A 17346-nucleotide genomic window follows, 5' to 3' on the forward strand; every position below is an offset into this window, starting at 1 on the left:
AATCTCCCCCAATTTGTGAGAAGATTGCTTAACATAAATTCATGCCTGTTAACAAGACTAACCCCAAGATAAAATGGAAAGAAAATTTAAATTAATACACAAAGCTTGATCAAATTACAACTCTATATACATTAGTAAATTTACAAAGTTTAATGGTTACAAGTACCAAGTAAAGACAGTTTTTGCATCAGCTTCTTCTCTTTGTAGGTCCTTTAAGAAACAAGAATTTCAAGTTCTTCTATAATAGGTGTCCCACTTAGAGCTTCTATGAGTTCCTGTCTTGTTGCTTTTGAGTAACCTTTGTCCAGTAAATCAATCCTGAATTTTGAAAATTGACCAGCTTTAATATTAAAAAAAATTCCATCTTTGGAGATTCTGCTCATTCCTTTTGCTTTTAACTCTTCAGATCTTTTTATGTACATCTCCATTTCTTCATCATACTTCCTCCTTCTCTCTTCAGCTTCATCCTCATCTCTTTTCTTTGTTTAATCCCTTTCAATCAACCATTCGGCTAGAACTGATCTCCATGCCCTTATAGCAGTATCCTTGTCCTTTAGCAAACTTATCACTCTCTTAATTTATGAGTTTGAAAGGGAGTCCATTAATCTACTGCTAAGAAAGGTGAAGGAACCATCTTCATAGAAAATTCTGACTTCCCTAAGAGATACAATCCATACTTTGACTATTTACTCAGCAAGTTGTTGAAAATGGTCTTCATCTGAGATGCACCAATTTAGAGGTAGAAAGTCAGATTGCTTGAAATAGTTCCAGATGGCCCTTTCAGTGACTTCCACTTTCTTTGTAGTCTTGACTTTCTTAGGCTTTCTCCCAATAGATTTGTGCTTGAATTTTAGTGAAGGTTTGGCTAAAGGTAGGGTTATCATTTTCTTGAGATTTGTCTGGCTTGTGGTGATTGGGATTTTTAGAAAAGAGTTGGTTGTTTATTTGTACATAAACTTTGGCTTTGAGTTTTGAGGTGGTTTGATATTTGAGATAGTTGATGTTTTAGGTTGAGCTGAGGTTTGAGCTAATTGTGTTTGGATTTTTAGGGATTGGTGTGGTTATGATCTATCATGAGCCTTTTTAGTTCTTCTCTCACTTCCCTTTTTCTTTTCATCATTTTTCTTCTCCTCCTACTTCTTGTCCTTGCTGCCAGTTGCCTTGGATTGACTTGGATTTGAGCCAGAAGGTTTTTGATCATCTTTCTGCTCATTATTATCCTCATCTTTCCTTAGATTGTACTTAGTAGCTGGCAACATGTTGTCATAATCTCTCAGGTATCTTTCCAAGATTTTTATCATCTCAACATCTTCATCTTTCTTGCTCTTCTTGATCTTTAAATCAGACTGTAAAGTCATGAGCAGCCTTAAGTTTGATCTGACACAGTGCTTGGGAATGTAGAGATGTTTGGCATGCTTGGTGGAGGGACAGACATAAATAATTCCCTTGTTTGGAGATTGATAGGCTTCTGGAAAAGCTGTTATCTGTGCCTTTTTAAGCTCATGTAATAGTTGAGTGTCTTCATGAATTACTTTCTGGACTTTGTCAATCATGACATCCAATTCAGATGCTCTTAAGGTTTGACTTGTCGTCAACTTAGAGTTCTTTAGTGAATTTTGACTTATCGATATTTCTGAGTTCTCTAGTGGACTTTGACTTATCGATAACTCAGAGTTCTCTAATGAATGCAGACTTGTCGATAACTCTGAGTTCTCTAGTGAAGAAATGACTTATCGATATCTCCAACCTTCTTGACTTGTCGATATCTCTCTGAGTTCGCTAGTAGCTTTCCTGAGTTCTCGATAAGTCATTTGGAGTTCTCGAATGACTTCTCTATAACACTAAATCTGTGACTTGTAGAGATCTTGACTTAAAGTATTTTTATCCAAACAGATTTATTCAACTCCAAACTTCTTCAAAATTCTTCTGAGGCATGATCTCCTTGATCTTCTTCCAAATAGAATCCTTAGGCTTGATACTGTTTCAGGAAAAAGACTCCAGTCTGCTCCTTTGCATTTTTACAGACTTTAAAATGTTACAAGTACAAATACAAACTAAGATAACAATACAACTTACTTAGGGTTGTCAATATGACTTAGTCTTGTTGAGATACAGGCATGTCTTGCACAATAATATGATTTATAGAACTCATCATATAGCCAAAATAAAATTAAGTGAAATATGACTAATCAAAGTGTGAAAGAAAATATTTGTGAATTCGTCAACATTTTAATTAAAACATGTATAAATCTATAAATCCTACAAATTACAATCTATAAATCCTACAAATTAACATGTAGGGTATCAAAATTAACATTTCAATTACAATTTATAAATCCTACAAATTAATATTTAGGGTTCTTATCAGTTCCACACCGCTTAATTTCGATTAAGAAGATCCTTGAAGATGTCTGATGAGATTCCTCAATAAACATCTAACCAAGAAGCATCTCAACATGTTAATGAAGTGGTATCAATTTTTGTTTATTGTTATGAAAAAAGTAATATATTTGTTTCTCTATTTGAAATGTGTATGTTTGACTTAAAAATGGTAATCTATTTATGTTCTCTGTATGTTCTCTCTTTACTAAGTAAAATATTTTATTTATAGCATGTGGACATAGAATATGAAGGTGCTAACAAGACTGATAAGCCAGGGGAAAAATGCGATAAGAAAGGTATAAAGAGTTTAAAAACTTGGGAATATTTTTAAGAACTGAAAGGCTGTCCATAAGGTTTTGAAAAAGCTAAATGCAAGTTATGTAATATGGTTTTCGGATGTAACACAAACCGAAATGGCACATCTGCTATGATGAACCATTTAAAAATGGTGTGTGCTAAATCACCATCACGCACCAATTACGACAAATTGCAGAAGACATTGAAGTTTGAGAAATTGTCCAGTGATGAAAATGTTCAAATACTTAGGGCTCATACATTTGATCAAGAGAAATCAAGGAAAAAGCTTGTGTTGATGTGCATTAAAGTTTAAAGATAATTAGCCTTTTAGGGTTGTGGAGTATGAAGGTTTTAGAGATTTAATAAATAAAGCGGAGTCAAAATTTAAAATGCCCAACAGGTGGACAGTAGCAAGGGACTGCTTGAAGATATACAACGATGAATTATTGAAACTAAAAAAATGTTTGGTCTCTGAAAGAGTATTCTTTACCACAGATACTTGGACATCAGTCCAGAATATGAATTACATGTGCCTAATAGCTCACTAGATAATTAAAGATTGGAAAATATGTAAAAGGATTTTGAACTTTCGTCAAATTAGAAGCCATAAAGGAGATGCAGTTGGTAAGATGTTTGTTGAATTGTTTGGAAGATGGGGTATTGATCGTATATTTACCATTATATTGGATAATGCAAGTTCAAATGACACCGTAATCTCATATTTGAAGAAGTTTTTAAGAGGGCTGGAAGCTATTTTGGAGAACAAATTTCTTCATATGCGATGTTGTGCACACTATCTAAATTTAATGATGAAGGACGGTTTGAAAGAACAACACGAGTCGATTTCGAGGATTCGTAATGATATAGATATGTTAGATCTTCCCCGGCTAGGCTTGAAAAATTTTAAAAAAGTGTCGAAAGAGAGAAGATAAAGTGCGATAAAATGGTTTGTCTTGATGTCGATACTTGATGGAATTCAACCTACAATATGTTGGACGTTGCGGTCAAGTACAAATGAGCTTTTATTAGAATGATCACGGAAGATTCTAACTATGAACCATTTTTTAATTGGGCTGATCTTGGATTTTCAAGTGGTAATGCTAAGAAAAAAGAAGAACAAAATTGTTGAAGGTGCCCCTTTCTTTATTGATTTTAATAATGTCATTCGCTTTATTCAATTTTTAAAAATCTTATATGATGTTACACTAAAATTATCGGGTTCAAAGTATTGCACTTCCAATTTTTTTTTTTGAGCTTGTTAAAGTGCAAGAGACTATTATTAAGTTGTGCTCAAATGAAGATATATTGATGAGAGACATGGCTAATAGGATGAAGAATAAATATGATAAGTATTGGAATAACATGGAGAATACGAACTTTTTGTTGTATGTGGCGGTTGTGTTAGATCCTAGGTATAAAATGAGTTACACTGAGTTTTGCTTTGCCAAAATTTATGGGAGAGGATCTACTAAATATTTTATGATTTGTGATAAAGTTACGAAGACATTACAAGAACTTTTTGAGTACTAGAGGAATTTGGTAGGCACTTTAGATTCCTCTTTTAGTTCCAAGACAAACCAGCCTAACGATACATTGGATGTCATTTATGAAATATTTATAGAAGATCGAGATAAATAGGGAATTGAGAATCCGAACTTGATGTTTACTTGGCTGATGAAAGAGAAAGAAAAAGTGAAGGATTTGATATATTATTATGGTGGAAGATAAATTCAACGAGGTTGTCAATACTTTCAGACTTAGCTAAATATGTATTAGGTATGACGGTGTCTTCGATTGCTTCGGAGGCTGCTTTCAGAACTATTGGATGAATAATTGATGCCTATAGGAGTTCATTATCACCCAAAACAGCTGAATCGTTGATTTGCGGCCAAGATTGGTTAAGAACTTCCGGAGATATACTTGATCTTAGAGGGGAACCGGAAGAATATCTGCAATTGGAAAAGATGGAAGATGGTAAATATTGTTGATCTATGTCTTTTTATTATATTTTCCTGGTTAATATTGTTGATTCTAATTTATGTGGTAATTGTCCGGTTAATATTATTTATTTTAATTTTTTTGGTAATTAGATGATCTTATAGATGAGCTCAGAGTTGGAATTTTCTTTCAAAAATTGGATATTGACGACTAAAGTCTTAAGGTATAGCTCTGTTCTTCCACATATTATATTTAATGATCTGCTTAATCTTGTAATTTGCTTTATTTGGACATGTTTTTTGCTGATTTCTTTGTGTCCCTTTCTGCAAGAATTGAAGTTCTTGATTCTCTGGACAATTGTCTAAAGTTGTTTTGCTTGGTTTAATGTCCAGGACTTGGACAATGGACTCTGAGTTTGAACAATGAACATGATTGCAGTTGATGCTGGTGCCTGGTGGTCACCTATTTGTACTAGAAATTTACAATTTCCGGTTTTAGTTTCTTGTTTATGGTTTGGACTTGTAATGTCATAAATTTGAGCTGTGTAGCGTGAACTTTGAACGCAAAAACACTTTTTTAATTTTTAATTAAGTGTGTTTTCTTTAATTAAGTTATATTATTTTCTGATTTTTATTTTATCCGGTTTTTTAACCGAAATCGGACCGATGAAAATTGAACTGGCTTTTTAAAACCGAAACCGAAATCCAAGGTTTGGTTGCGGTTATGGTTTTTAATTTTTAAAATCCGAGGTATACGGTTTCGGTTCTGATTTTACCTAGAAACCGAACCGAGTCGACCCTTGCTCTCCCCTACAAATCGTACATGATGAAGTATGATGATGACGGTGAATGATGATAGAGACGCGATTCAGGATGAAGAATGAGAGAAAAGGATGGGGGTCGTAATGTTGAAAAAAAAGATGGAAAAAGTATTATAACGAAGGAAAAAGAAGACACCGTATTTTAACATTTTTCAAAGATTTTATAATATTAATCATATTTTTTATATTAATGTGAGTTTAAAGATTTAGATGTAGAGTTTAAAAAATTTTTATTTGTGTGTTTATTTTATTAAATATCTAAATATTAAATTTCTTAATTTAAAAATAAAATAAAAAATAGTAATAGTAAATATATGTAAAGATTGAATTTTTTACATATTTTTCTCACAATTCCACGAAAAATATTAGGAAACTAACATCTGAATCCTTATTCTCTTTTTTTATTATTTTATTACAAATACAATTGATAATTATGGTTGGGTCGTGGTTTGGTGCGGTTTGATACGTCACATAGGTAAAACGATAGTAAAAATATAAAAAAAAGTTTGTTTGAGCTAAAATTTATTATTTATTATTTTTTTCCCTTTCTCGTATTTCCGAACATAACGTAAAAGAGTAACGTTATAAAAAGTTTGAAAATGGAGAGAAGAGAAGATAAAAGATAATTTAATTTTAAAAAAATCTGAGAAATGATCCCAAATTTTTTGATGAGAAAAGAGAAATGGTGGGAAGAGAAAATTTTCTATAATTTTCTCCCAAAATATTCTTCTCATTCACACTTCTATCCCTTTTTACGCAGACTCGAATCACACCACTAATTTATTTTATTCTAATTATTCTATTCTCTTCTCTCCTGATTGCATCTATTCTCTTTTCTTCTCTTCTCTCCCAAAAACGTAAATGCTTAGTTCACTAACTAAGCTTACCCAACACTCCAAATCTCAACAAGCCATCTTCAATCTCTTCTCTGTTAAATATATAATCCTATTGGGGTCTTCCTCTAACAACTTAAGATTTTAGATGAGCTGGTTACTCAACATGGTATCAGAGCTTAGGCTGGCGGGAGTACTAAGATTCGATTCCCAGCCACCCCCAATATTCTCACAATTTATTGTGGACACTAAAGATAATTAATGCCCAAAGATGAGTGCCGGTGTTCCACTCTTCGACCCATAAAGGTAGTGAGATGAGCTGGTTACTCAACATCCTCCATTCTCAACCCCACCTGTCTCTTTCTCTCTAAAACTCACCCTATCTCTCCTCTCCCTAAATGGCTCAAATCCCCTCTCTTTCTCTCTTTTCATCCGCCATTTTACTCCCAACCCCACATTGTTTTCTTGCCCAGTTTCCTGGTCTCTACGAATTTTTCGCGGATTAATTTTTGGTTTAATCGGGTCGGGTCGGGTAAAGAAAATGCAGGTGGTGGATACCCGGCGGAGAAGGGTAGTGGAGGTGAGAATGAGTTTGTAAATTTATCTAAATTTTCGCGGGTTATTTTTTGCTCTAAGCGGGTCGGGTCGGGTGAAGAGAATGTGAAGCGGGTCGGGTCGGGTGAAGAGAATGTGGGTGGTGGGAACTGTTGAAACATGAACTAATAAATACAAATAGATAGACACGCTGTGTGTATATATATATAAATTGGAGATTTTTAACTTATGAAGAGAAAAGAAACTCTTTTATTCTCTCTTAACATTAAACTGAGTACATGGCTGATATAAATAGATAAATACATAAAGGTAGTTCCTATAAATAAGCAACTAATCTCCTATCTAATCTCAATAACTCTAACGTGCTTATACTTGCCTAGAAAAGCTGAGAACCTGCAGAAAGACTCGGGCTCTGCAACAAAACAAACTTGCATACATGCACGTTTGCATGCTTGAATTATTAAACTAAAACTAAAACATTATCTAAATAAATAAATAAACATATGAATATAGAATTAAATTCCAATAATCTCCCCCTTAATTCTATATTCATCTATCAATTCTTCAGCTACTCGTATGGCATGCCTTGAACTGAAACAGCTTCTTCATGCCCGTATGGCAAATACATTGATCCAGCCCGTGTGGCCTTTCTGTGCCCATATGGCACCACTGATCACAGCTCCTTTTGGCTTCCTTGTTTGCCCGTCTGGCAATTTATTTCCTGCCCATATGGCATCCATTTCATAGCCCTTATGGCTATTATTCACAAGCCCGTATGGCTTGTCTTTGTTGGCCCATATGACCTCTACAGCAATATCGGTTCGTCATCATGAAGTTGTGCTAAATTTGCTTCTTGACAGTGTTCTTTCTTTCGTCGAGGTTTGTCACACTCTGAGGCGAAGTGACCATAAATGTTACAATTGAAACATTTTATCTTGCTTTTGTCCAGTCTACCCTTCCATTTCTGAGCTAAGAGAAACTGTTGTTGCTCACTTTGCTCACTCATACCTTTCATTCTTTCTTCATGGGCCTTGAGACGTCCCACCAGTTCTTCAACTGATATGACTTTAACATCTCGAAATTGTTCAATGTTTGAAGCTATTTGGAGGAACTTATCAGGCACAGCTCGTAGAATCTTCCTTACAACACTGGATTCTTCCATATCCTCTCCAAGAACTCGAATGTTAGTCACAATGCCACTCAGTTTCAAGCAGAAGTCTTCTATCTTCTTTGAGTCTTTCATCATGAGAGACTCGAATTCTCCCTTTAATGTCTGCACCCTAGCCTCCTGTACTCGTTCAACCCCCATACACATTGTCTTGATTGCCTCCCAAGCCTCCTTTGTTATTTCCTTTTCTGCAATAGCCAGCAACACATCCTCAGGAACACCTTGATAAATGGCTGCAAGAGCCATCTACACAGTCCTTTCATCTACTGCAGCCCTGGGACCTTTCTGTTCAATAGCACCCCAAACACCTTGTGCCTTCATAAAGACCTTCATTTTTAGGGACCAGGCAGTGTAGTTGCTCTTGGTTAGCATAGGGTAGTTCACAGCCACAACACCTTCCTTTGTTCTTGGTGTCTCCATGGATTCTGATGTGTGTCGTGGTTGATACTTTGGCATAAACAGGACCTTCGAACCTGGGGAGCTCCGATACCACTGTTGAAACAAGAACTAATAAACACAAATAGATAGACACGCTGTATATATATATAAACCGGAGAGTTTTAACTTATGAAGAGAAAAGAAACTCTTTTATTCTCTCTTAACATTAAACTGAGTACATGGCTGATATAAATAGATAAATACATAAAGGTAGTTCCTATAAATAAGCAATTAATCTCCTATCTAATCTCAATAACTCTAACGTGCTTATACTTGCCTAGAAAAGCTGAGAACCTGCAGAAAGACTCGGGCTCTGCAACAAAACAAACTTGCATACATGCACGTTTGCATGCTTGAATTATTAAACTAAAACCAAAACATTATCTAAATAAATAAACATATGAATATAGAATTAAATTCCAACAGGAACCAGGTAGATAATGGTGGTGGAGGTGGAGGTGGAGGTGGAGGTGTGGATGGGTTTGTGAATTTGCCAAATTTGATATCGATGAGTAGGTTGATCTCGGGTCCGGTCATTGGATGGATGATTTTGCAGGAAATGTACCTTCCTGCATTTGGCTGTCTAGCCTTATCTGGTGCAACAGATTGGCTAGACGGGTACGTAGCGCAAAAGATGAGAATCAATCCTGTAGTTGGATCATACCTGGATCCTCTTGCTAACAAGGTTCTAATCGGATCAGTTGCTTTAGCTATGGTTGACAAAGGTCTTCTAAACTCCGGACTTGTTGGGATCATTGTACTGAGGGATGTAGGTCTTGTTGGTGGTGCAATCTATTACAGAGCTAGCAGCTTGAATTGGAAATGGAAATGGAAAAGTTGGTCTGACTTCTTCAATCTTGATGGGATTGTAGCGCGGAAGGTGGAGCCTCTTTTTATTAGCAAGGTGGACACATTGTTCCAACTTGTTTTAGTGAGTGCTGCTCCCTGATTTAGGAACCCAAGATACGGACTCATACATTACATACGTGAGCTGGTTAGTGGCATCAACGACCGTGGCTTCAACTGCGGCATATGGTGCTCAATATTTAAGGAGAAATCCCGTGTTAAGAAAGGGTTTCTAATTTGGAATTGTATGATGTTTGTTCTTTCGTAGAATGTTGCTAATGCTTTGGTTCAGCTAGGATTGATTGACCTTTGATGAGCTCAGGGTTCTCATCCCGGATGTAAAATGCTGTAATGTTGTTTAGTTGCTGGGAAGAAGCTGGGGCATAGTTTATAAATGTCAGTGCATGCAGTAAATTATTACACTAGTAAAGCTAAACTTAGTTGACCAGAGCATTAAACATTATGTGTAATGAATCAAACTGTTAAGGATTGTGGACAGAGTATCAAAATGTTGCCCCAACGAGAAGAATTAATAGCTTATAACCAGCGTAAACTAAGGATCTGCAAAGGAAGGAAACATATTAACAATGGCAGCCTACTACTAATGAAAGCTTTTAGAGATTAGGTGAGGTCTGTTTGGATGAGTGGTTCTTGTGCACTGGATTTATATGGTGTTTCCTGTGGAAGGCTCTATCTCTTCTATGAACTAGGATTTGGAGGACCATGTATGATCATGTTCTGTACTTCTGCTGAAATCCGATGTGCTACATAGTTTGCACGGTTTTAAATTTTCAGGGATGTAGCTGGAAGAGTTGTTTTTTCATTTTTGATCCCTAAGAAATTCCCTTAACCACAAATTATTAATCTGTCATGAACTGAAATTTCTTGCTAAACATATACTAATTTAAGATGTCAAGACATATTTATGTGCTTGTGTTTGACCCTGTATTCTTGTTTCTATAAACTCAATGAAGGACATTAAAGTCATTTAAGTATAAAGCTAGTTAAAACATCTCTAATAGAGGTTGCCAAGTCCTAGTTAGTATTTGGGTTTTGGTAATGTTTGGCTTGCTTCCGTAAACTACTAACCTGTATAAATATTGAACATTTCTTTTATAGGTCTCATAAAGCTTCTGATATCACATTTCAGCGAATTGCAGCCTCAAACCCTCAGGTGAAGGATGGATTTATCAGGGCACTGCAGAATTTAGAATAGCTGTAAGCTTTCATTTTCCCAGTTAAGTTCTCTACATCTGGTGTGTATCATTCTAAGGCTATTATCCCGTTCAAAGGTCCTTATAATTAGCTAACAGTTGAGACTTTACACAATGATTTTTCTGATTGGCCTGCGACCTTAAGCAATGCAAAATTATCTGTGATGTTCTAATTAAGAAAAAGGGCTTACTTGGTAATATAGATAGAATTATGTTCATTTAAATCTTACAGCAGGTAGTGTTGACGGAGGAATTTGGTATCAACAAAGTTTGAGGTGCGTAGCCGGAAACAAGATCTGTGATGGCGGTTCTTTGTCGGAAACGTGAACAGTAGTCGGTGGATCCGATGAACAGTATTCGTCGGAAAAGATGAACAGTGTTTGGTGGTGTTGATTATTGGGGGCTGAGATTGTTTAGGGTTAGTGGTGGCTCATTTACGCTCTCGCTTCTGACCTCTTACAATGTGCCTACGTACCCCTATTTATAGGGGATCAAGCCCACGTAGTTCTTGGGGAACAAGAAACCTAATGGGCTTAGATTTCTTATCCCGAGGCCCAATGGGAAACCCACTGGAAACCGTCTTCTACTAGCTTTAGGAACGTCCGCCGATGAGGCCCAACCACAAAGGCCCAAGGCTCGTCCACGGCTTCGAGACTTCACGGATGAGGCATCTCCCTGGCCAAGGATAACCCTCCGCTACCAGCTGTTTCTCTAGTCCGTGGACGCAGGTATAGCCGTGATTCACCCCAAATGTTGGACGCATCCTTGTCCCCCGATAAGGAGCCCCTACCAGATTACAGGACAAGTAATCCCAAGCTTTTGGGTGCAAAGTGCAGGATACTCCAAAGTCTCCCAACGAGGACACCCGTTGACTACAGAGACAGAGCTCCCAAAGCACACACCAGATTTTACCCCACATCCCCAATGAGGACACCCATTGACTACAGGAGGAGGCCTTCAGTCCAGGCATACCCCTGGAGGTCTCTGACCACGGACACCGCCTTTCCTGCAGATATGCTACAGGAAGGTGTTCTTCAGTAGAGTACCTGCATCAAATAAGTTAGTAATAACATTCTCCATCTTCCTTGAGTCTTCCAGAGAATCCATCCAAGCAGCACATAAAAGCTATATTTATATGTTCAAGTAGAAGATCAAGGCGCGCCCTAACATCTCTGTATGTTGGCATTGCCATGTGTTACCAGCCTTTGGTCTCTTCTTATATCATTTTTCATCATAGGGCGTGCCCTAAACTATTCATCTTTAGGGCTCGTTCCAATTCTCTCTAAATCAAGCAAGTCTGTCAAAGCAATCATGTCCAAACAACCCGTCCAAAGAGTCTTCCTTGCTCTAGGCGCGCCCTAAGGCTCACTTACACTACAGGTTTCAGTTAAGAGAATTCTCTCCTTCTTCTCGATAATTGGACGCGCCTCCTTCACCTGTTGGAGGGCGCGCCTTTAAAGCATGATAACCACAACTGTCAATCAGCTATTCAATCAATGGGGCGCGTTCTTAGGGCGCGCCTTCTATTTATGGAAAGTCAATCTCATCTTTTCCCTAGATTTCAGGCGTTTCTCCTTTAATTCTGCCCATTATATTAATCTTAATCTAAATATTGTTTATATCAATTTTTTGGCATAACAGGTAGCTTCGTGGAAGATTTTTAATTGTAAATGTAAACATTATTCAGTTTCTGGGAAATATACTGAAATTGTATATTTTAAGAATTCTTATGTACCACTATTTTATCTATATACACCCTAAAGGAAGGATAACTATTACTTGTAGCTTCTGAATTTTTTCAGTATGTCTACTAGTTTTCCCAGAATCTGAAGTTTAAAACTTGGTGCCTAGTAAATTGAAACAGTAAAACGTTATAATATATCTATATGTAACTAGAAGTCGAGAACCACGTCAAGGTTTTACTAAGCCCACTAGGTAAATAAGGCTTAGGAACAAACTTGAATTATTAGTAGTACTCGTTGAAGCAACATAAATATTAATAAGCCTTTTGCTCATGACTACTGTTAGACATAGGTATGATTATTGAAAAATAGTGTATATTATATAAACTAAAATCTAGTTTTTTAACTTATTTATTCTTTTTTTTATTAAAATAAATAAAATTAGAGTATATGTTATACAATAAAATATAACTACCACATTGCTAGAATTTAACTTATGTACTTTGTTTGCAAATCTAGCTTCAAATAGTACTCAAAATAAAAAATAGCTTCAGATAATTTTTTATTTTCATGAATAATAAAATGAGGAAACTAGTGAGTAATGTATATGAGCTGCTTTTTAGCACAAGTTCTTGATCAAGCTTGTGTGAATTGTCCGCGATCAGTTTTGTGGACAATTTTTCCTAAAAAAATGTAAACCAAACAAACTTTTAACTCGATTTAAGCTTCAGCTCAAGTAATTTTTTGCGTTCAAGAATTCCGTTCAGTTCAAATACAACCCTGCCAACTAAATGCCACCTCCTGAGTAAGTTTTGGAAAAAGGTCTTGGGGAATGTAGCTAGTGTTTTAAATCGGAAAAGGAAATTAAAATGCAAGTAAATATATCATAATTCTTAGCTCACATCAAACATACCATTTTGAAAGCATAATACTGAAAAATTTAATAAAACAGAATACATTATACTAAACAAATAAAACTAACCCCCGCTATATATCATTCTAATTGTCCTACACCCTATGATTTGGCCTTCCACCATATCCATTGAACTCATTCATTACATTTAGCGTCTTTTCAGCACTTGCTGCTTTTCTCCTTTTCAAAACAATGCACCATGTCAAACCCTCTAATATCACAGCAGTTATTGACAATATAACAATGATTGCAACATATCCTCTTTGCCATTTCTTTTCTGGGTTCAAGATATCAAATCCTTTGAATATGTTGATGATGCTTAGAAGAATGACCATGTAACCTGTTGTATGGTGGTAAATATTCCAGTACAATCTGTATTTGTGATCCTTTTGTGGCCTTATGAGCAATGCTAATACCTAAAAGTTGAACCAAACATGACTACATTGTCCTTACATGACAAACATAAAAATATTTAGTTAGGTTTTTTTTAAGGACCGTGAAGTACCTGGAGTGTTCCGAACACAAACAGAGTAATGCCAATGTATCTGTGGGAGGAGTACTGAATTCCAGGGGACTGACTACCGAGTTGGAGACCAGTTCCCCAACCAACCAGACCAATTACGTAGGCTGTAGTTTGGCAAGAAACATGAAGGTAAAACCATGCAGGATCTGCTACTTCAAAAACTTTTACGTATCTTGCTATTAGAGCGCCAATAGGCATCATAATACCCCAACTGACCGTATTAAGCGCCCCATGAATCTGAAATAAAAATGAAGTAATTAATAAAAGAATGGCTCACTGAGGATTTTTATTTGAATGGATAGTAAGGACTTACATTCCGTTTCTTGGTTTTAGAACCACCTCCTCCGTTGGTAGATCCAGCCTGACCAGAAAGTATATTTAGACGTCCTGAAGATTGAACATTCGCTCCTGAAATGTCATGCCCCCCAGGTTTATCACTTGCAACAGGACCATTTTGCCAAACGTGGTTCAAAGTAGTGGTATTTTGAATGTTCAGAGTAGCAAAAATTATGATCTCGTTGTTTGCAAAGCTAGCGGATAAATCTGCAACTCGAAATTTCAGATCCCCCTCCTGTAATGTTGTCTGGTAATCTGTCACAGAAGATGTGTAAAACCTCATGCTTCCATCAGATTTCTGATAAGCAACAAGAGCTTGTGCCCCACGCATGCCTGAACGATCTGGATTGATTCCCCATGCTGCCCAACTTGTTGACTTAATTTCCGTCTGTCTGTAAGCTATCTGAAAATTACCTGAAGAAGGATCATAAGTCCAGTGAAGAAAGGCATTCAAGAACGGGAGATCGTTGCAGGATTTAAACAGTTTGTTGCTAGCAAAGCTATACTTGGCACACTTTTGAGCAGAGGATGATAGAAATAGAGATAAGAGCATACAATAAAGCAGAATCCCTTTTAGGATTGTACCCATTTAATCTGATCGTTTTGGTTGATCAGCTTAGCAAGCGGAAACTGATGATTTGATTAATCAAGTGAAAAGACCCTGTTGCGACTTGTCAACAAGAACAGAGTAGATGTAATCAGAGAGTAATGAAGTATTGTTGTTTGTTCTGGTGGAGGGCATATGACAATATGAGACGGAGGAAAGGTGGTGTAATTATAGACCAAGAGGTGAATAATGGGGGGGGGGGGGGGTTGTTCTGGTATTTGGTATGTAAGATTCTATGTTGTGGTGTATAGACAAAACCTTGTTGTAATTTGGCACTTGTTGATATCTTTCTTAGGTTTTAACAACTATTCCCTAAGACCATAACATCTCCAATTATGTAACTTCTAATGCAATATATTTACAAGCTTTAAAATAAAAGTTTTCTTGGTCATTGTTTTTTACAATTGGATTTTGTTGTTATATTTATTATCTATCTGTACACTTTTGACTCTCCGGAGATCCTGTAGTGTGATTAGATATAAGCTTGTTCTTCAATTATAGATGTAAATCATTTAGTATCGAGATTTAATTAATTTCTCTCCTGATATTCTCCTCACCTCTATGATATTCTCCTCACGACCATACCATGTAAATCATTTAGCCATATAATTTGTAACCCAGGTAATCTCACCAAAACAAATATTTGTATTCCTAATAATTCAACTACTACAACGTTATGAACTGCAGATGGACTAAAGAGGAAGACAACAACTTGTGGATGCGTTGGGTTTGGTAATTATGTTTTTCCTAAAAATCACTTTTATTCGAATTAGAAAGATACTAGACATTTCGAAATAATTTATCAAATGTTGCACCGAACGTCTGAATGTCATATGTAATTTGTAAAACATTTTAGCATATCTCTCTTGGTTAATCCACGTTATGCATACATCAAGGAACCACATTAAGCCGGCATGGTCAACTATATGTCACATAGTTTACACTTAAAATACAATATTTATTCAGCGGCAGCGTTAATTCATCGAAATCTCAAGCTCCCATGAGATGATTTGCCGGACATAGCCAACATTTGTTGTTTTCCTTGTGGACTTTGTTTCTTCTCTTTTATTCTTTTTCACTTAAACGGCGACATTTTTTCTTATACGCTTATAACACTCAACTGGATGCTAAACTTCAATTAAGTCGTCAATTCAAAAAACAATTCAGTCAACTGACTACACTAAAAAAAAATTAATGAATTCACTAGCTGTTAGCAGTGTTCTAAAAGTCGGAAATCGGCGTTGTTAGGTGGAGGTACGTTTTAGTAATTAATCGAATAATCGGTGATTAATCGGATCGATTAATCGGAATATTAATCGAAAATAATTTATTTAAATAATAATATAATTCTATTTATATTTCGTTAACCTTTCATAAATTTTACAAAAATAGTATCACATATCATTAGTTCATATTTGGGTGTTTTATACATTTTTTTCATAGTTGATTTATACTTAATAATTAATACCAACTATTTAGTAGTTCGTGTTAGGAATATATGTGCATTAGTTTGATGATATGTTTAACAAAACACTTAAGTAGAAATCTAGTGTTTGTAGCATCAACGGATAAGACCACTTTGGCTATCCGTTGATGGTGTAGCTTTACTTAGAAATAAGTCTAGTGTTGTAGCACATTTCAGTCTCTGAATTTGAGATATAATTCTTAAATGTTGAGGGAAATTATAAGTCATGTTGACTACTAAAGGATATGCAGATAGGAAGGCCAATTGTAAATATTTCATGCCTTGTAATTTTGTATAAATGAAATGGTGTCAACGGATAACTTAAAGACCTTCAACGGATGAGAAACAAAGCTTCAACGGATGTCTCTAAAGCTTCAACGGATAACATCCTTCAACGGATGAGTGCATCAACGGATAGAGCTTCAACTGCTAACACATCAACGGATAAAGCCATCAACGGATGAAGGCTTCAACGAATGTTCTGTTAAATAGCAGTTGACAAGTGGTAGTTGTACCTACAAACAGAGGCATATGGGTTGACAGAGACAACTGAGATGTGGTAGCCTATTTCAGGAACATCAGAAAAAGCAGCCGTTCTACTCTAGTATAAAGAGGCAATAGTCAACAATGCACTGGAGTAAAATGGAGAAGAAACAAGTGGAGAACTTATTTTATTATTGTACTTTTTATCTTTGTCTTCACTTGTAAACTTGGTGATATATAAACCAAGTAGCAGCTAGTAATTAGAGAAGAATTTTTCCAGAGCTGTTTAGAAAAATCTTGAGAAAAATTATCTAATTTGTACTAGGATGCAGCTGTGATCAACTTCTTGAATCACAGATTTTCTGAAATACCATCTCTGGTGGAACAACAAATCCACCAGAAAAGTTTTTAAGGTCTGTTGTGTTCTGTACTTTTGTGCTTGAATATATATCTGTCTGTATTAGCTTAAAGCAATTCACACACTTGTTTATCTTAAACACACAGCCTTTGAAACTGCTCAAAACTTGAAAAAGTTTTGAGATTTACATTCAACCCCCCTTCTGTAAATCTCATTGTTAGTTCACTAGGAATAACAATTGGTATCAGAGCAGGCTCTTGACATACAAAGAGTTTAAAGTTCTTGGAAACTAACAAAGATGAGTAAGAAGGATATTGGAGTAAAAATCCCAGTTCTTGACAAAGACAGTTATCACCATTGGAAGGTGAAAATGCACCTTCATCTACTCTCCCAAGATGAAGGTTATGTAAACTACATTGAGAATGGTCCTCACATTCCCCACAAAGTAGCCACAGTTGCTACAGCCACAATTGTTGTTGGTCAATCCA

At 36.0% G+C, this 17346-nt stretch overlaps 1 protein-coding gene and 1 pseudogene across 1 annotated transcript; one reads left to right on the forward strand and one right to left on the reverse strand.

Moving 5' to 3' along the window:
• The first annotated feature begins 8831 nt into the window (after positions 1–8831).
• LOC141711541 (cardiolipin synthase (CMP-forming)-like) lies at positions 8832–9902 on the forward strand (annotated as a pseudogene).
• A 3151-nt stretch (positions 9903–13053) lies between these two features.
• Positions 13054–14689, reverse strand: LOC141722011 (cytochrome b561 and DOMON domain-containing protein At5g47530). The gene is made up of 3 exons (XM_074525019.1): positions 13923–14689; positions 13592–13846; positions 13054–13502 (listed from the first exon to the last, which is right to left on the reverse strand). The coding sequence occupies exons 1-3, from the start codon at positions 14532–14534 to the stop codon at positions 13182–13184; spliced, it is 1188 nt and encodes a 395-aa protein (XP_074381120.1). The 5' UTR covers positions 14535–14689; the 3' UTR covers positions 13054–13181.
• Between the last annotated feature and the right edge of the window lie 2657 nt (positions 14690–17346).

The sequence above is a fragment of the Apium graveolens genome, chromosome 1 (genome assembly GCF_009905375.1).
Source record: "Apium graveolens cultivar Ventura chromosome 1, ASM990537v1, whole genome shotgun sequence".
In the NCBI taxonomy this organism is placed as follows: domain Eukaryota; kingdom Viridiplantae; phylum Streptophyta; class Magnoliopsida; order Apiales; family Apiaceae; genus Apium; species Apium graveolens.

What these genes read in the sequence shown, in the direction of transcription:
- LOC141722011 (XM_074525019.1), bottom strand. Translation starts at nt 14,534, where the DNA reads ATGGGTACAATCCTAAAAGGGATTCTGCTTTATTGTATGCTCTTATCT. An exon ending in CTAAAACCAAGAAACGGAAT is followed by an intron (nt 13,847 to 13,922) that starts GTAAGTCCTTAC and finishes TTTTTATTTCAG; the next exon opens with ATTCATGGGGCGCTTAATAC. An exon ending in TTGTGTTCGGAACACTCCAG is followed by an intron (nt 13,503 to 13,591) that starts GTACTTCACGGT and finishes TTCAACTTTTAG; the next exon opens with GTATTAGCATTGCTCATAAG.